The 21,275-nt window shown below is 35.9% G+C and overlaps 1 protein-coding gene across 1 annotated transcript in view; it reads left to right on the top strand.

The window, feature by feature from the left end:
- LOC107590012 (echinoderm microtubule-associated protein-like 4) overlaps positions 1-21,275 on the top strand; it is a 57,149-nt gene that overhangs the window by 18,074 nt on the left and 17,800 nt on the right. The window contains exons 3-13 of the mRNA XM_016278610.1: positions 7,202-7,334; positions 8,037-8,234; positions 12,205-12,345; positions 14,269-14,294; positions 14,877-14,909; positions 16,907-17,030; positions 17,289-17,438; positions 17,942-18,011; positions 18,912-19,022; positions 20,142-20,237; positions 20,531-20,665. Of these exons, the coding sequence (XP_016134096.1) occupies positions 7,202-7,334; positions 8,037-8,234; positions 12,205-12,345; positions 14,269-14,294; positions 14,877-14,909; positions 16,907-17,030; positions 17,289-17,438; positions 17,942-18,011; positions 18,912-19,022; positions 20,142-20,237; positions 20,531-20,665 (1,217 nt within the window). The remainder of the gene's footprint in view (positions 1-7,201; positions 7,335-8,036; positions 8,235-12,204; positions 12,346-14,268; positions 14,295-14,876; positions 14,910-16,906; positions 17,031-17,288; positions 17,439-17,941; positions 18,012-18,911; positions 19,023-20,141; positions 20,238-20,530; positions 20,666-21,275) is intronic.

Here is a 21,275-nt window from a genome sequence, read left to right on the forward strand (position 1 = left end):
TATATATATATCTATATATATATATCTATATATCTATATATATCTATATATCTATATCTATATATCTATATATATATATCTATATATATCTATATATATATCTATATATATCTATATATATATCTTGGGGGCTGCCATTAAAACTGACTTCACTTTGTTCTCCGTTTAACACACCGTATAAAACATACTGACTGCCTCCCGCCCTGTTTCTCTCACTCTCACGCACACACGTATATAACTTATGTATACTTTATGCAGCTTTAAGTTTTTTGATGTTAAAATACTATCTCATTTCCTGGTTTAATATGTAAAAACTAAGGATGACTTATGAAGAGTGTAAACAGTGTGGTGCTGACAAAACATTGCTCTGTTTGTTTGAGAGGCCCAACATGTTGACAGCTTACTCAGCCGATGACGTTTTGGGCGGATTACCTATTCATCTGCTACCAGTCACTGGTTTTTAGAAATATCAAGTGAAACCGTAAATGTTTCTTGTTCCATAAATGTTTTAGAAAGTATTATGGTACCCTCTTCTTAAAAAAACAACAGCAACAAAAATCCTCAAACTAAAAAGGGCTTGTAAATGTATGAGGGAGGCGGGAGTGGATGAATGAAGCGAATGAATTATTGTACATATGAAGACAGAAGAGATGAAGAGCACTAGCAGTATATTTCAGTGACACCTCCCGCCCATCCATGACGGGACCAAAGTTGCGGTCACACTAGACCTCATGCTCCATTCACAAGTCATTCTTCCTATTTTACAAAGACTGCTGACTTAGATTTCCATTTGTATGTCAGATGATGGAAAAAATAGACTTGAATAATTATACATATTAGTGTGCAATATGCAATATATGTCTCCAATTAGACCACTGGACAGACGAATGTTTTACTCAACACAAGCAATAACAAAGAGCAGTTTCATCTCAATGAAATATTATACAGCAGAACAAACCTAGAAAGATTCATATTCATTATAAAAATTCCCATGACTTTAGAAGATTTTACTCAGACTTTCCCAGGCCTGAAATTCACTGTTTTCAGGGTTTTGACTACTAAAATTGCATACTTTGAATAGACAGTATTATTGATATATTATACATTTGTATAAATATTTTAATTTGTATTATACATAGTTTAGTTTTAAGTCTAGTGTGACGACGCTTAACTCTTTCCGCCATTGACGAGTTATCTCGTCTTTTAGAATACAACGCGTCCCCGCCAACGACGAGTTTTTACGGCTTTTCGTGTTTTCACTGTTATTCACTAGGGGGCGCTATTACACATCTTCTGAATGAGTACAAAACCTCCCGAACAAAACCACACGTGAACATGACGGAGAAACTAGCGACCTCTTATGTAAACAGATGCATATGAAAAATAATGCGATCATCGGCAATGGCAGCATATAAATGAAAACTGCATAATGTTACGGAGTAAAATGTTGATTCCGGAAGTGGTATATGTCTGTGCAAGCTTTGGAGGTGTTGATAGAAGCAATTTACTGGATTTATGCTTTGATAATCGTACTGAATATTACCCAAATGTAGTTTTTTTTATAAAATTGTGATTTTCTCACCTTTTTGCTCAAAAGTATGCATTTTTATGAAACCTACCTATATTCAAGTGTTGATAAAAAAAGAATGCTTTAAGCATTTAAGCTAGAATAAAATTATTTTCTTTTTTGTTTAAAAGTAGAGGCTCTGATCTTTATTTTGGTGTATTGCATATTCAAGTATTCATACAGCAAAATATTCTGGAGGCCATCAAATTTTAGTGAAAATCATCAAAATCGCTGGTGGTGGCTGACAACTTTTTTCAAAAATGCTGGCGGGGAAAGAGTTAAAGGTAGTATTAGTATGTGTATGGAAGAGAGAATGTGTGTGTTCAGACATTTGATCTGCTCTGTGTAAATGTGCCGGTCACGTGATGGACATAGAACACCAGGACTGCCAGGACAGGTTGAATTTCTGTCTTTAAAAACATACAGGGCTGGGCCTAGAAATAATTTTACCAAATGAAAGAAGAAAAAAAAACAAGAAGAAAAAATAAAAATTCTCAGGCAGTGAGCAATGAAAACAGGCAAAACGAAACCACGCCTCTAAACAAAATAGAAATTCAAGCCCTGAACCGCAATTGCCAGACAAAACCATCAGAAAGAAGGCCAACCTCTGCCTCAACACAGAACACAGCTTGGACAGCTACACTACTCATTCTTCATCATGACTGTTTTCCACATTTTACAGTAATAGTCATCAAAACTTGAAGCTAATAGCCAAAGCAAACTTCAAAATAGTGATATTATTTATTATAAGCATGCAGACTCCATCCTTACTAAAAACACTTGTCATATATATATATATATATATATATATATATATATATATATTTCTCTTAAGCAGTTCCAATCTAATCCTACAGTCAAAATATTTTATACACTGCTGTTCAAACGTTTGGGATCAGAAAGATTTATTGAAGATATTAATATTAATTAATATTAATATTTATTCAGCAAGGATGCAATAAATGACATAAATGACAGTAAAGACATTTGTAATCTGCACAACTGTATTTAACATTGATAATAAGAAATGTGATAATAAGATAATGTGACATTGAACAGTGGAGTAATGGTGCTGAAAATTCAGCTCTGCCATCAGAGGAATAAATGACATTTATTCAGAATATATTCAAATGAATATATTGAAGTTATTTTAATGTGTAGTAGTATGTTACAATATTGCTCAAATTAATGAAGCATTTAAGAAATGTATTAAAGAACATTAAAAATCTTTAGAGCCATAGTGTATAAATTAGTTTAATGCTATTGTTATTAATACCAGTACATTTAGAATTTAAAATGAATTTATTTACTTTCAAATGTGCATTTCTGTGGGGGGAAAAATATGCATTTTTGAGTACTTGCGCTTACATTTCTTTTTGGTTTCTGTTCATTTATTTTCGTTATAAATTGTGTCATGTGATGGTTGTTAGTTCTCATTTTTCACATTCTCAGTCCCTGAATGAAGCACATTTTCTTTCCACTGCCCATATTTACTCACTGCGCCCATTATGACCCATTTTTCTCACTTTTACTCCTCCGTTTCTCTTTCTTTCTCACCATGCTGACTCACTGCTCCTATCACACTCAATCCCCCATCTATTCCCCCTCAGTTCCCATAATCCCCCACACACTAGTATCTTTCCCCAAACTCTCAGTCGTTCCACTCAAGTCCTCTCCCAAACCTCAGTGTATCCTTAACCAGCTGCTCTCTGGACAATATCTGCGAAAGGGCTCAATTCACTAAGGAACAGAGAAGCGCTGGTTCCTTCACAAACCACTTTTCCCAGTTACAGATTAATGCTACACTTTGATTTATTGTTTTTGCGATTTTTCTGATCACTTATTTGGCTTATCATGAAATAAATTTGAACCGATTTCCGCACGCCCTCTGGTTCAGTAAGGCAGGCTGTTATCGAGATGTTTTTAATTCTAGTATGAGTGTCTTCTATCATATGAAGTGCACTGAATGTGATTAAGAGTGACTATATACGTAAATCCAGCAAACTGTCCTGTATTTTGAGCATGAAAGTGATGGAGAATACCAGTGGTTTTGGAGACGAACGGCTAGTGACAGGCTTCTGATGGAAGGCAGATAATTCCTTGGTTTCCTGTTGGAGTGAGGTCACATGAGGACTTCCTGTGCGGCTGTGCTGACTAGACACACACACACACACACACACACATACACATACCCACCCATACAGAACCGTACACAGGAAATGATAATCTTATGCTTGAATGCTCAATCTCTGTCCATGAAGGCCAACTCTCTAAACGCACGCATTAAATATTTCTTTGACCCAAACAGCATGATCTGTTGTGACGGCAGCGGGAGCTTCGAGTAAAGTCACCTATTACTGAGACACGAGTCTGAAAGATGAAGTTTCCTTAGTTATAACAGTATGATGTCAAAAATAAAAGACTGTGCAGTTTGTTTGACATTAACTGTTAAACATGGAAAAACACAGAATTCCTTTATGACAGCCCAACGTCCACAGAATCACAGCGTCTGTAATTCGAAAAGTTTGACCCTTCTCCTACCCCATGCATGTTTGTTTATTACATATTTTGGCTAGCTAGCAGTAATGGGGCAAGAATGTAATATGACTTTGTCAGAATATCATTTAAACAATTTTTTTTCATTTGACTAGAGTTCTGTTCCTAAGAGCCTGAAAGTGCATTTTTTCCTTTTTTTGTGTATAATCCTGGTACTTGGTATAATAATAATAATAATAATAATAATACTATATTAGTAGTATATTATTTGTAATTACTACTACTACTACTACTACTATTAAAAATGATTAGCAACAACAAAAACATTAATAATACAAATCAAAAACTATTAATACTGTATTTGTATATTCGTAATATATATTATTTGTAATTATTAGTATTATTAATATTATTAAACATTATTAACATGTAATAATAATTAACTAACCCTAACCTTAAAACCAACAACAATAACAATAACAATACTAATAATAATAATGCAATGTAGGTCATGTTGGACAAAAGTGTCTTCCAAATGCATAAATAAACATTATTATTATTATTTACTATAAATTGTAATATTAATATTAATTCATATTAAGTAGTTTATCTGTGGTCTTTTTTAAATATGTTTTTTATCTTGTCTTTATTGTTAGTTAGCACATGTTGAATACAAAAGCTGAAATGACAATCAGTTGTTCTAAGGTTTTTATATATATTTTTTTTTTCCTTCAATGGGCAAAACAATACAGTCCATTTGCAAACATACTGGTAGTTCTAATAATTGTTGAATCAGTTGATCATCAAAATAGTTGTTCATTGTAGGCAGCCCTAGCAATAAAGACTGTGTATGGTGTTCAGATGCATTTCACAGAATTTTGCAGATTGTCCCATAAAATCAGCATAGAAAATATACAAATACTTGCAGATTCTGTGTGGAGCTGGAACTGTTTTAATTTGAAAACAAACCAAGAGAGCTAGATTATTAATATCTTGTTAAATTTGTTGATGCATTAAATATTTCTAAACATTCAAAAAAAAAAAAAAAAAACATGCCTCGATTTTATCTGGAACACTGTAGAGAAAAAAAGCGGTTGAAGTTTTTTTTCAAGCGCACGCACACATCACATCTCTCAACAGTCTGATGAGTTCAGCCACACACTGCGTGTTTTTGTTGTGGGCTAATGGAGCGTGAAACGGAGCCATGTGGTACTGACACTGCATCGCCGCCTCCTAAGATAATATACACACGTACGCGTGCCCTGGAGAGAAACGGTTAATCGAATCCACCACGCAATGACTGCAGGGTGCCGTAACACAATAGCTACCCAGGCGTCAGTCTCTCTCACAAAGCTAAGGTGTCAAAGTGAAGCGACCGGTGAGCAGCCAAGAACCTAAATCAGACATTTCCACGTGCAGGCCATTCAGAGAGAGTTTTAAATAGCATGGCTGATGCAAACCATTGCAATCATGGCACTGACGTTTAGCGTGAGAATACCAAGCTCAAATGGACACCTCAGTGTGTTCTGTAGTGTTTCAGGACAACCACAAGAAGGCCAAATGCTAGTTTAACACGAGTCTGTGTGTCTCAGCTAGGATCCAGACATCTGAGACTGCTTCTGTTGTTTATTCTTTTTCTTTCTAATTTAATTCGTTTTTGCATTGCAATGTATAATATACTCTAGAATAATGTATTCAAAACCAGGTTAAAATGGAAAATAAATCACCGATTTTCATTCTGGTCTGGTCTTTTGGTGCTCACTATACGTTAAGAATACAGATCAGAACTTTATATATACTGTACACAATACTGTCTATACAAATTACTTCAAAATCAAATGTAAAAAAAAGTCAAAGCTGAATTTTCAGCATTATTACTCAGGTCTTCAGTGTCACATGATCCTTCAGAAATCTTTATAATATGCTGATTTGCTGCTCAAGAAAAAAGTTCTTATGATCATCAGTTTAGAAAATGCTTGATGATGTTGCTATGGTGTCTTTTATTTCATGTTATTTGAAATATTCTGCATACGGTGGCACCAAGTTTTGAACACTTAAGCCACACTTATTACAATTTACAGTATGAATGTCATTGCATCTTTTTATGTCAGTGGTACTGTAATTTAGATGGACTAGTATATCAGGTGACTAATCCAGTTAGCATGTCTGGATTGCTGCCCTATTTAAGTCAGACACGATCCTCCCAGTCTATCCTGTCTATCTCTTATTTCCTGACTGTTGAGCAGGTTTAATTTGATGATTTCCAAGCATGCAAAAGTCATAGAAATCAATAGAATCTTAAGTCACGGAAGAGTCTGGAAATGTCTTTAGTTCATTTAAATCTTTTATTGAATATTTAAATTATATTTAGAATCTTACATAGTAATGTTCAGCATTAAAATATTAATCCTTTTTTTTATGAATATTCATAAGATATTCTGCATGAATTTGGTAACATTTTTACAAAAAGGTCCCATTTATAGGGAAGCGCATTTCTGCCATGGAATTAAATAAATCAAATCTGACTTTTTTCCCTCTGAATGCTGAGTCTCTTTGAGTCTTTTATTTTATTTTATTTGTTTGCTTTGTTTCTGCCATGAAATAAAAAAAGGTATTTGCAACATTTTCTCACAATCCTGGCTTTTTCTTCTCACAAATGTGAGTTTTTATCTCACAGTTCTGAGAAAAAGTTGCAGTTAAAAGGTTGCAATTACCTTTTTAATATATTTTTTTTAAATCCACAGAAACAAGCCATATATTTAACATGAGTTAATGCATTACCTAACACAAACTAACTGATGTTTTACAGTATTTATAAATCTTAATGTTATTTAATAAAAATACAGTTCATTGTTTGTTCATGTTAGTTAACAGTGCATTAATGTTATCTAAGGAAAACTTATTAAAGTGTAAAGTGTTACTATTAATATAAAAAAGACCATTCATATATATATATATATATATGTATGTATGTATGTGTATATATAAAAAGCTTATCCAATTGGAAAATTAAAAGTGAAAGGGTGTGGCAATCCTAATAGAAGGTCTGTGCAGTAAATTTGTTGCGATGCTGAGATTTCAGTCATTGTTTTGAGGTATAAGATGGACTAAAACCGATGTGTGACGTGTCTCCTGCAGGTCAGACCCCGCTGCGTGAGGCCTATTCAATGTCCTGTATTGCCAATGGCAGTTCCAGTGTCCGCAAATCTCACAGAGATAGTTCCACAGTGTCCATAGCAAAGAAAGGGACACTCTCCTCTGCCGCTAAGAGGTAATGCGTGCACACACACACACACACACACACACTGGTTTCTATTTTTTGTAGGGACATTCCATAGATGTAATGGTTTTTATACTGTACTGTACCTTCGCTTAACCCTACCCCTCACACAAAACTACAAGCGTTTTTGAATTAAAAAAAAACTTAATCCTGTATGATTTATGAGCTTGTTTCCTCTTGGGGACCTAAAAAATGTCCATACAAGGTCAACATTTACTAGTATTGCTATACTTGTGGGGACATTTGGTCCTCAAAATGTAGGGAATATCAGGTACACACACACACACACACACACAACTGAAATATGCAAATGATCTCAGCCTCCTCTACACATTTTGGATGTCTCCCTTCTCTGACCCATTTCAGCTCTCCACTAATGAGCTGATGATTTGAAGCAGGTGTGTTAGATTAGGGAGATAATCACAATGAGTTGTAGTGGCAAACCTCCATGACTGACGCTTTTAAAATTGGAAAAATGCTCCCAAAATATTGACATCTCATCTTTCGCTGACGTATTCAAATGTTGGTCCAATCAGATGTTCTCTGTTTAATGTGTGATGTTCTTTCAGCCTGAAGAAATATATTCATCTGAAAGTCTGTGAGGGTTTCACCTCAGTGTTGAGATGCTCAGCTCTCCTCATCTTTTCATGTGTATCAGATCTTCCTCTGTTGACCTGCATGTTGTTTTTGCAGTGGTGGCGAGCGTAAAAAAGACAAGCCTCCGATGGAGGGGATCAAGGAGAAAGAAGAGCCTCCACAAGCTAACGATAAAACCCCCTCAGCACCCAGCACCCCCCAGGCACCGTCCCCTTCCAGCAACCCCCCCTCCCCTCATCCCCCACTGCCCCAAAGACAGCTCTCGGAGAACAAGGGGTCAACCCTGGCCAAAAGGTTCCTCCCAACAGCCATGCAATTTCTGGCAGTATTCGAGCAGTGTTTGACAATCTGCTTGCAGCGCTTTCGCAACCTATTGACGTAAAGCCAAGGGGCAGGGCTGACATGCTTCCTCGATCAATAGAGCACAGCAGTTTTTATTCACAACAGTCCACTTTTTATCTGCCTTGGTTCCGGAAGTATTTTTCCCATTCATTTTCTCCATAGGGATTTTGAAAAATTATTAACTAAATGTCTTGGACCAAACCAACCCCATAAAGCATTGGAAATGGTGTTATAAGATCAAAAACGAAGGTACATTACAAAGTAATTATTAAAATATTCACTTTTCATTGATACGTTTGAAAAAGTATAACAACAGTATAAAGGTATAAAAACAATATAAAATATATAAATGTATTTTTAAATATAAACACTATCGTTACAAATTTTCGGATCAGTATTAAAATGTGTTATTATTAAGAATAATAATTATTATTTAATGTCTTTTTAAAAAGGTATCTTATGCTTATATATATAAAATGTTTATATTAGGGCTGTCAAAATGGCTGAAAAACTAAATTCAAATTTTTGTACTTAAATATTATCAAAATTCAAATTATATTCCAATTTAAAATGCATAATTTCAGTTAGGGTGAAGAAAAGCTTTTGGCTTCTCTTCTGAGGCCACAAGAGGGCACATCGAGCAGAATATTACTAATGCACGTTTATTCAAAGCATAAGATAAAATGACTATCTGTGATGAATGTTTATAAACCAATTATAATTAATTAAGTTGCCTAAACAACTATAAACAAAACAGCATCATGTATGTATGTATTCATAGTTTAATACAAAGGGCAGAAAGTCAATCCCACAGGAGTGGATTTCTCATTTAAAAACGAGTTGCAATGGGATGGGGAAAAAAAACAGCCATAAAGTCTCGATATATGTTTTTTTTTCTAAGTTAAACTTGCATTAATTTTACATGGCTTTCTAAACATGCGGCTCCTTTGTGCGAGATGCGAGTGCAACGGTAATAGATGTCCCTCTAGAAAATGCACAAAATATGTGTTCTGTGTGAATGGCTTGGTTTCAGTTTTGATGTAAACAACATCATCTCCGCATTGATGTTCTCTTTTTCCGCAATGTTTTTAATGAACAACTCAGCAGCGCCGCATCTATTGGCTTCAACTGGATAGGCTAACAAAAACATTATAATGCCATGACACTTACATCGTCTTGTGCGCCGCTGATAAGGCTGCCTCCTTAACGCACACCTAACGTTGCATTCGAATGCAGATTTTTATTTTATATATATATGAAAAGTTTTGTTATTGTTGGTAAAAGTATTTTAACTTTCTACTTCCATCATTTACTTTTGATCAATTTAATACATCCTGAATAAAAGTGTTTATTTATTTCTTTTTTTTATCTTGCGCACAACTTTCATCAATACGCATTAGTAATTTAAGAGCCTGGAAATGAGGTTTTTATAAACACAAATTGATTTCTCATCATTTATCATTGCTTGTCCCTCGTTCTATGCTAAATGTCCTGCTAGCATCAGGCTGACAGTATAGGTCAGAATGTGTTATGCTCTGGATCACTCTGAGCAGTCCACCGAGAAGTGGAAAGTAATGGAAAGCAGATGTGATGTCCTCTCAGTGCTCAAACCCTTGGTTCTTGCTTAATAATCCGCAGAGTAATCAGGCTAACACATTAGACCAGCCATGCTTCAACACCATTAGCAAACCTTCTAGTCTGTACTTAATAACCCAAGAGCACGCCTGCTGAGTTATTCATATTGACTCTGCAAGCTGTCCCATCCAATTAGCTAAAGAGAAGTGGAAAACCAATTAGCTGTCTCCGTAATGTCATTTCACGGCCCGATCCATGCTTGTTAGACGATGCAGCAAGAAGATTATTAGCCTGGATTTTGCCACAGTCACATTACTTAAAAAAGCCTCTGCAATCAATGAGTATTCCACTCACACTAGCAAAGGCTTGAGCTTTCTTATAGATAATTAACATCAGCTATGCTAAATTTGTCATTGTTAGCACAATGTGTTCTAGAAATCTTGCAGAGATTGTACAGATGGCAATATAGTGATGGTTATGTGATGTCTTTATTTTCTTGGAAAAGAAGAACTCTTAGAAATAAAAAAAATATGCAGTAAATGCAGGATGGATACATTTTACGTGGTGTTTTTGCTTATAAGACGTCAAACAAGCATAGATGTTAATGCTGGTCTAGGTTTCTGCTAGTAATGCAGTTAACCAGCAAAACTCAACTGGTGTAGCTAGTAGACCAAATAAGATAGTACCATGGCATTACATGGTCATTTTTTGATAGATGGTATATTACAATACAGTCATGTGGAGCACTCACACAACTTTTATCACACATATACTAGGGATCGACATCGTTAGACCTGTATACCTCACAGGTGGCCCTATATGTAGAACTCAAGCCAGTTTTTCACATGTGGAAGTGTGTCCGCTCTGCCCTGGAGTACTATCCATTCCCTTCCCTTCCCTCCTCTTTTACTCCCGTGTTTGGTGAGGTTGGAGGTACTTTGCTACAGCTCTGACCTGTTTAATGGCCTTAAGCCCAAAGTATACTTCAGTTCTAACTTGAACTCTTCAAATGCCGAATGCACAGCCTTTCAAAGTATACACCGTTTAAACACAGACGTTCGACACTTGCGCTCTAGAAAGGTTTGTCCTTGTCCAGTGTCTGCGCTATTTCTCTGTAGAAGTTATGACTGATAAAAATTTATTTTGTACTTGTTTAAACTAGAATTGTGAGTATCTCTTAACTCCCTCACACAAGCGCTTGTAACATGGATGTCTATTGTTGGTGCACTCTTGACAAGTTTGTTGTTGTGCCGTCTCCTCAGTTTAATGTTCAACTGTGAAACGACATCCGAACCAACTTGTGGGCAAATTAATTTGTGCGAAACTTCAAGGTGCATTCAAGGAGCGAGTTCATGTGTATAGAGAATTATATCTAAAAACCGAAGTATACTTTTGGCTTTAATGTTTGTGTGTACATCTGTGAGTTTCTGGATCACTTCTACCAAATTTTTTCCCCATGCTCCCCTGCCTTGACCTTCATATTCTCCATTAAGGTTGAGAGATATGGTGTAAATGGCTATAAGTTCAGGGCTGGTGAACTGAAGTTTGTTGGTTCAAGTCCCAAGATGAGCCATCGTTAATTATTATTATTTTTTGGCCTTAATTTGCTTAAAGTTCAGATTCTCCCAGCATTTTTGTTGCACCTCCTACTTTTCTGTCAAAATGAGCTTCTGGTTCAGCTCCCATAGCGAATAAATTGGACATTGGGTTGCTGAGTACTAGTGTAGATGCTTTGGTCCAGAAAACAAGTTTGTTTTTACACTCTTAACGTTTTCTTCTTGCAAACAGCTTCGCGTGAGGATAACACTCCTCTGTTTTCCCTTTCTAAAACTCTGATGTGTTTCCTTCTCTACCTTCCTTTAGCTATGCTGTGAGGCGTCTTTTTCCCGAACAATCTCATGCAATTTACCACAGGGACTGGGTTTCAAGTTTTTCAGCTCCCCTGTGTGTGTACTAACCATCGAGCGGATTGTGCTTTGGCATATGCATGATATTTTACCTGAGGGATGCATCTTTGACTTTCAAGGGGCGTTGCTTGTTTTCTGGCTTCCAGTTTGAAATTAACCAAAGAAGACGAGTGGTTATTTGAGTTTGGAGGACCTGGATAGAGTTAGCATCTAGACTTTGCACTCCATCCTAAGTAAAGTTGTCTGAACGAACATGTGACCCATTTTGGTGGGTCTATATAGATCTATTTAAATGTAATGGATTGTTCTCCTCCAAGCTTACAATATCGCTCCTCTAAATTGTTAACTTCTCCCCTGGACTCGTCTTTCAGCTTCTCTGCTATCACTTTCTTTTCCAGCGAAACCCTTACATGCTTTTCTTGTGTATTTTGCATCTGCAGCAGGGGTAGCAGTGCGAAGCGTGGAGGAATGGAGCGTTCTCAGAGTAGCACGTGGGACAGCGGAGAGGAGAACAGGAATAAGCTGGTGAAAGCTGCCTCCACCTCCAAACTGCTGTCCAAAGTGGTGAAGAATGCAGAGAAGTAAGTGTTAGGTTCCTTCCGTCCCCTTTGCCCTACTAAGACTCACGCTGTAGATTTGAGTCCTCATACAAGCCATCCAACTGAGGTAGTAGAGGCACAAAAAGAATCTAATTTTCAAGTGTTTTTGAAACAATTCTTCAGGCTTTTTTAAAAGTGCCCCTATTATGCCATTTTTACGGTTCCTAATATTGTTTTGGGAGTTTCCTACAAGAGGATTACATGCATGCAAGGTCAAAAAACGCTTTAGTTTTCTCAAAATATGCATTTAATATCACCTCATTTTCTAGCGAGTCTCAAACGATTCGTTCGAAGCAGTTCAAAGATTCAGTCTCTCTAAACCCCTCCTTTCCGTGAGCCTGCTCTACTCTGATTGGTCAGATGGCCCAGTCTGTTGTGATTGGTCTACGGCGTACAGCGCGTTTCGGAAACGATATGCCTATTTCAATAGTTCTGTATTTTGAACGCTCTATAGAAAATATAAACATCTATTTATCATACTTACAGGTTGTGATTCAGTGGAGCAGCTGGTCCAACTAAACATGATACTGATCCATCTTTCAACAGCAAGCAATTTGTGAATCCCGCATTATTGAACTCCCCGAGATTAGAGAAGCAGTCGTCAGTAGAATGATGTTTGTGGTTGGGGTCAAGTTGTTCGCGGCCGGCCAACATAGAACATAGGCGCGCATTATGCAAATGTGGGATTCGAATTACTAATGACTTGTTTCAGCTGTTCAGAGTTGATTCTTTATGTTGGGAGACGATAACTTTATTTATCGTGCACTTTCAGCTTTACAACGTTGCAGATCGTTTACATTCACATACAGCTACATTACACACTGCATGAAAGGCAATATTGGAAATGGCATAATAGGGGCACTTTAAGTCATTTTTCTTGACTTTGAAAAATAATTCAATGAAAGTCCACATAATTGGAAAGCCCCTCATTTATGAAGTTACACCAAAGCTTAATGCATTCCATGTTCCATTTAATTTTTTTTGGTAATATACCAATATTTAGTTTGGTACTTGCTGTTCAACACTTTTGTATTAGTTTAAATTCAAACAGCAAAATTAATTCAATTTCAACATATAACATGCAAAAAAAAGTCCACAGATGCCATCCTGGCCTAGCCATGAGTTATTACAAATCATCTAATTTATCTATGGCACTTGCTTTTGCTTAAAAATTCTTCATGCACCCTCATGATGTTGTAAACCTGTATGACTTTCTTTTTTTCCTCAAATCTGAAAATGAAAAATTATGAATAATGAAAGGGGATTGTGAGCTATATATTCCAAGTCTTCCAACAATAATGTCTGAAATTTGTGTGGTCATTCACTTAAAAAATCCCTCTCGCCATAACACAAAACTTATGATATGGTGCATTCGTGGTGCTTTTATGGGATTTTGGTAACACTTCACAATAAAGTTACATGTATTAACATCAGTTAACTGCATTAGTTAACATGAACTAACAATAAAATATACTTCTAAACCATTTATTATTCTTAGTTAATGTTTATTTCAGCATTTACTAATAAATTATTAAAATCAAAAGTTGTATATGTAAACATTATTTCATGGACTAACAAGATAACGATTAATGAATAAATGAATGATAAAAATTATTGTATTTTAATTAACTATCGTTAACAAAGCTTAATAAATACTGCAACAAAGGTATTGTTTATATATGTATGTATGTATGTATGTATATATATATATATATATATATATATATACACACTGTATATGTTAATATAGTATTAAGGAGTAAGCAAATGATGACAATAAAATTAATTTTCATTTTGGAACTGTTCCTTTAAGACATTCCTGAAGTTGAACAAACGTGCCATTTTTGGAACTCACTATTTGTCTCATGTTAACAGTATTTGATTTTCTTTCCATTTCCTCTTCAGACACAGAGATCCAGTCATCAGCCAAGGTAAAGTCTCATTTTGCCTTTTACGTGATCTATTGTTTCAACTTCATCTTTTTCTCATGTGCTCCTCTCATTTCCTGTATCAGTGGTTCAAGCAAAACTGGTGCCTCGTGCAATATGTCAGACCTTAGATAAATACAAATTCTCATTTGTAAAAACATTTAAGCTGTGCCCTGTAGCCAACTTGCATTTCATAGCTGTAATTAAAAGCTAGCATATTGCCACTTGGCAAGATTAGAGGTAACACTGAAAAATACTGTTAGCACTGATCTCATGCCGGTGGTCACAGGCTGAGTGCGCCCTGGAACAACCTTATCCCGAATCTGGATTTAGCCCTGGGCCGAGAACAGAACAGGTGTGAGCACCACCTCCATCTCTCAAGTAATTTTAATCTTGGCAAAGACACACACAAACTGCATTCCTGTGTCTTGTGGTTCCTTATTTGTTCTTCCAGACTTCTCTAATGATCACACCCATCTTAAAAACTGTTGACAAGCCTCTCTTACCATACATCAATAAAACTGTTCCTTGTCTGTCAGTCTGTGTTTGTTTTTTGAGAAATTATTATTTCTGTCCCGTACCCAGCTAAAATGTCAACCCGTGAAAAAAACAGTCAAGGTAAGGTCTTCCTCTCTACAGGGCCCGAAAACCGCCGATAAAACGTTTTTTACCCCTCCCTTACCCGCTTCAGGCTGGTTATAAGCGTTTCTGGCACTAATCCCGCTTTAATTACCCGCTCTTAACTTGTTTATCGATAAAAACTGTTGACAAGCCTCTCTTACCATACATCAATAAAACTGTTCCTTGTCTGTCAGTCTGTGTTTGTTTTTTGAGAAATTATTATTTCTGTCCCGTACCCAGCTAAAATGTCAACCCGTGAAAAAAACAGTCAAGGTAAGGCCTTCCTCTCTACAGGGCCGAAAGCCGCCGAAAGCGTTTTTTACCCCTCCCTTGCCCGCTTCAGGCTGGAAGTGTATAAGTGTTTCTGGCACTAATCACCACCTTAATTCTCTTAACATGTTGATCGATCTATCTGAAAGATCAATGGTCAGTCACTTCTTCCACTTTTCTTCTGTCTCTCTATCTCTCTGCCTCTCTTGCTCCTTAAAATCTTAATTACGTTTCTGGAGGAATCAACAGTAAGTGGATTTCCTCCCAGCTTACAGGCATGTCGATGAACACACATCTCGCTTGTTCATTTCTTCTCGCAATTCAGATGGTGTAAATAGATGACTTACTGTAGATTCACCACCAGTAACTCATTAGCAGAGGAATGTGTTTGTCCTAAAGTAAAAATACCAGAACAGCTTGATGGCTAAATCTCACTAAAACCCGTCATGAACATATCTAGCTCATATTTCACTGCAAAATCAAAAGAAAGAAAGAAACAAGAAAGTGCATTTTGAAATTCATATTTATTGGCTATCCATTGAAACATTATTTTTATGACAGCTAAGCTTTTTTCTTTTAATGCTAAATAGTCTCATTCTCATTAAGATAGAGTATGCGGGGGGATTTATATAAACAATTTACTTAATTTTCATTGAAATAATCACAAAATGCAAAAGGTCTTAATGGTCCTAAAATATTGTTTTGTTTAGTTTTTTTCCACGCACAAAAAAATAATTCATAAAAAATGTATATTATTTATCATTCATAAAAAAAACAATATAATATCATTCGTACTGGCCTGGACAAGTTAAGATTCACCTTTATACCTTAATAAGTTCAGCCAAAAATGAAAATTCGGTCATAATTTACTTACCCTCATTTCATCCCAAACCTGATGACTTACTTTCTGCTGAGAAACATAAATATTGTATTATTATAAAAAAACACACACACACACACACACACAGACATTTCTCACATTTTTTCAGGTTTGGAACAACATGAGCATGAGTAAATGATGACAGAATTTTCATTTTTGGCTGAACTATCCCTTTAAGGTTATCGGTATCAGTGAGGAATGTTCTGGTGATTCTCGACCAGCAAAATTGTTTTTAAAGGTTACCTGCGGTCAGTGTTAAATACTTTATAGAATTATACGATGCTATTATAAAATGTGCTACTGCACAAAATGATTCTGGAGATCAGAGAAAATACTTCATTTTTTTTCTGCCTCACTCTGTCTCTGCCCATTTTTGTTTTCACCACCTTTAGGTTTCTTCTTTACACTTTTCATTTCTTTGTTGAATCACAGTTAGATTTGGGCATTGTCATTGCTCTGGCCCTTCTGCACGCCGCTTAGAGCTTCACTTTTGATTTGCTTGGGTTTATGAACGGGTTCAAAGCATGAGCTTTAGTAAATCCTTTAAAGAGCTTCATTTAGAAACGTTTTAGAAATGTATAGTATTTAAAAACTAACTTTTAAGTAAGAAGGAGCAATGCTAGAAGCTAAAATATATGCTATGTGTTTGTTAAATGTTGCTAAAATGATCAAACTCTGTTGTGAAAGACCATGTTCACTACCAAATTTCAGATAACTTCATGATATATTTCACACAAACAAACATGGGTTTTGTTTGAGATATATACGTTTCATTGGCATTAGTTATTTATTTTTTTTCTAGTATTTTCTTAGAATATATTTCCTTCATCAAATCTCTCCACAGAGGGAGAATATATAAAAATGTTCATGCGAGGACGACCCATCACAATGTTTATCCCATCGGACGTGGAGAATTACGACGATGTACGCACCGAACTTCCCCCAGAGAGACTCAAACTGGAGTGGGTGTATCCTTTCTAGCATGCTTTGCATGTATTGTATTTGACAATGGTGGTTTTAAAATGGATTAAAACTTTTATGGCAAAAAAATTATAAAATATTAACTAAGGTTGTCAAATTTAATTAATGGCCAATTTAATTTACTTGCTGAGATTCTGTGAATTAAGGATTACAACATTATGATGGTTTATGTAAAGCATTGACTATATATTACATATATTTTTTTGTTTTTGGTATACTGTTGTTTTCCCTTGACTCCTTGATAGATATGGCTACAGGGGACGTGACTGCCGTGCAAATGTGTACTTGCTACCTACCGGGGAGATTGTGTATTTCATCGCCTCGGTGGTTGTGCTCTTCAACTATGAGGAGAGGACACAGCGGCACTATTTAGGACACACTGACTGTGTCAAATGGTGAGATTGATGAAAACACATATCGTGTTGTTGGGGGCATGCAGTTATTTATTGGTCTTATCATTCGTCATATGGGACATTGACACTGACAGTGATTAAATAACCAACTCACTGAACATTGCATTGAAAGATGTTGCCGTTTTTCCTTTGTGAACGGCTGTCATTGTGAATTCACGTTTAGTTTTGTTTTCCTGAGGCTTTGTAATTGCTAGCATTGTTAGCAGTGATGATGCTGGACATACCTGTTCCTGTAGACTTTTAAATACTGTGTAAAATATTTATATAATGGAATTCATACTGGTCTCTAGATATCAGTATATGGACAGACAAGCCAGTGAAAATCCTTATTGGTTGATCTCTATTATAACAATTTGGTAGGCAGAGCATGTATATTTACTGGATGACATATTAGTGATCACAAACGAAAGCCATATTCACCTCAGGAGGACTTCAGCAGTGTTGATCAGGGAATATTCAGCTTTCTCTGTCTGTTTCTCTTGTAGTCTTGCTGTTCATCCAGATAAGATCCGTATCGCCACAGGACAGATAGCAGGCGTGGATAAGGATGGCAGGGTGAGTTTTATCACTGCAACTACTATGATAAAGCACAAACCTATGTTTGCCTTAATGTACACTACCGTGTAAAAGTTTGGGATAGATTTTTTTTAAACAAATGAATACTTTTATTTAGCAAGGATGCATTAAATTGAGCAAAGGTGATAGGAAAGGCTTTTATATTGTTACTATATATATGTATTTCAAATAAATGCTGTTCTTCTGAACCTTCTAGTTATCGAAGTATCCTGAAAAAAAACTGCATCATGGTTTTCATAAAAAATACATAAAAATATATGAGATATATAATATTTCACAATGATACTGTATATACTGTTTTACTGTATATTTGATCAAATAAACGCAGCCTTGATGAGCATGAGAGTTCTTTCAAAAACATAAAAAAACCATACCAATCTCAATTTCTTTAAAAAATTGTGTAGTTGTAGTAATACAATTGTAGTTGTATTGTGTAGTATTTCTCTTACTTTATTTTGTCCTGTCAGTATAATTTTTTTTTTCATAACATTTACTCATTGCACATTTTTTTCTTTCCATGGCCCTGTTCAACTACTGCTCTTCATTTTCAAAAAATAAATAAATAACATATTTGGCTTTAGTTATGCAAAACAGGAGAACAGGTTTAGAATAACTGGCTTTAGCCAACACACATTCAAGACAAACAGTATGTCTTAAACGTGCAAAAACAAACACATTTAGCTGGAACGTATTCAGAGGATCCCTAAAGAACATAAACCTTTAAACACTGTAAAAACACTTTACAGAAGTTTTATTTTTCTGTGTTACTAAGTTGTTGTTTTCCAGGTTATCAGAATAAGCTCTTTTGGATGTTTGACTCATGATTCCCTGCTGTGATATTTGACGTCTCTGTATTCTGATCTGTGTTTGATCCTGCAGCCGCTTCAGCCTCACGTGAGAGTTTGGGACTCCGTCAGTCTGTCCACGCTGCAGATCATCGGCCTCGGCACCTTTGAGAGAGGAGTTGGATCCCTCGCGTTCTCTAAAGCCGTGAGTCTAACGTCAGCCATCTAATCTGATTTCATTTCATTACGTGTTTAATTAGCATTGCCTAACAACTGTTTTGATCATTGATAAACCTGTTATTTTTTTGTTGTTGTTTTCAATTATTCTAATATTTTTCACAGTCTTGCACTGTGCTCTTCCTGGATCTGGGTCATGTTTGCATTTTCTTTTGTCAATAATTGTAATCTTGAAATCAGAATTTGCCATAAATTGTGACCCTTGATCACAAAACCAGTCATGAGGGTCAATTTTTCGAAATTGAGATTTATACATCATCTGAACGCTGAATAAATAAGCTTTCCATTGATGTATGGTTTGTTATGATAGGACAATATTTGGCCGAGATACAACTTGAAAAATATTTGAAAATCTGGAATCTGAGGGTGCAAGAAAATCTAAATATTGAGAAAATCACCTTTAAAGTTGTCCTAATGAAGTCCTTAGCAATGCATATTACTAATCAAAAATTAAGTTTTGATATATTTACAGCAGGAAATGTACAAAATATCTTCATGGAACATGATCTTTACTTAATGTTCTAATGATTTTTGGCATTAAAGAAAAATCTATAATTTTGACCCATACAATCTATTTTTGGCTATTGCTACAAATATACCCCAGCGACTTAAGACTTTAGGTTAAGACTAAGGTTTTGTGGTCCAGGGTCACAAATAATATCATATATGTGAAAAACAACTGAGAATTGATCATGTTTGTAATATTTGTAATATTTATTAATAATTGGCTCTTGATAATATGTTATAATATCGTAACTTGGCTCAGAGGAAGGATTTTTTTCACCTTTGTGACAGTTTTTCTGGTGATCAATGGATAATACAAGAGTTCTTCACCTTAGGAATGGTGGAAAACCAAGTTTTTATGAACCTGGTTGTTTCAACATCAAACACTGCACTTGTTGGTCATTCTCAATGACTACGTTTGAATAAAGTCCTAATGTAAACAGCTCTTTTCTGAGGTGACTGAAGAAACCGGAAACTTTGTGATTGAGTGTTTGTTTGTAAACAGTAATTTAATGTAAAATGTTACAGTATGGCATTGTAATGCTCAATCTGTGTGTGTGTGTGTGTGTGTGTGTGTGTGTAGGACTCAGGCATTCATCTCAGTGTGATTGATGACTCTAATGAGCACATGCTCACTGTGTGGGACTGGCAGAAGAAATCAAAAATCGCTGAGATTAAGGTTAGGGTCACACTTCTTTTATTCATTTCGTTCTCTTGTCTCACATATCACCACTCCCTTCCTTTGTTCCTTTCTTTTAGATTTCTTAGCCCTTATCTTATTTCCTCCTCCTCCATTCTTCTCAGTCCTTTTCATCTTGTTTCAGATTGTTGTCTTCCTTCTCGTCTTTTTATGTTTTGCCACGTCTGTTCCATTTGTACCTTTTTGGCCTGTTTCCCTGCACATTCCTCTTTTGCCTCCTCTCATCTCTTTGTTCTTCATGTAATGATTTTGCCAATGTGCTGTTTTATTAGACAACCAATGAAGTGGTCTTAGCAGTGGAGTTTCACCCGACTGACGCCAACACCATTGTTACTTGTGGGAAATCCCATATCTTCTTCTGGACCTGGAGCGGTTCCTCACTCGCCCGCAAACAAGGCATCTTTGGCGTAAGGACACACACACTTATATTTCTCATGGGGAATTTAAAGGAGTAGTTCACCCAAAATGTTGAAGAAATGCAGCATTCCATCACTTGCTCACCAGTGGATCCTCTGCAGTGAATGGGTGCCGTCAGAATGAGAGTCCAAACAGGATCATTTTAATATGCTACGAAACATTCTAGCTGCTCAAGAAACATTTCTTATTATTATCAGTGTTGAAAACAAAAAATGTTAGTACCCTGGCACATTAAGGTACCTTAATGTTATATTTTGTTTCTTCAATTCTGTAATGTCCGTCAGTTGAGAATTATGTTAATGAGGCCAACAATCATTTCAGGAAAACAGTGACTGAAAGAGAAACTTCTAGAAACCTGTGGCAGAGAGTACCTTTTAAGAAGACTTTCATTGGAAGTCAACAGCTCGTGATATGTGACTGAAACTGTGTTTGCATGCACGCATATGCTAGTGTCTGTGTGCACAGGTTGACAGATTGTTTTCTCTGTGCTGATCCTGGAGTTGTAATGGTTTTCACTGGCATGCTGTGGAACTGGAATGGCTGCACCACTGGCTGAAATGCTGCCAGCTCCTGCTCATTTATCTCTCCTTTATTTACCCC

The sequence above is a fragment of the Sinocyclocheilus grahami genome, unplaced genomic scaffold (assembly GCF_001515645.1).
Source record: "Sinocyclocheilus grahami isolate Dianchi unplaced genomic scaffold, SAMN03320097.WGS_v1.1 scaffold123.1, whole genome shotgun sequence".
NCBI classification, from domain to species: Eukaryota; Metazoa; Chordata; class Actinopteri; order Cypriniformes; family Cyprinidae; genus Sinocyclocheilus; species Sinocyclocheilus grahami.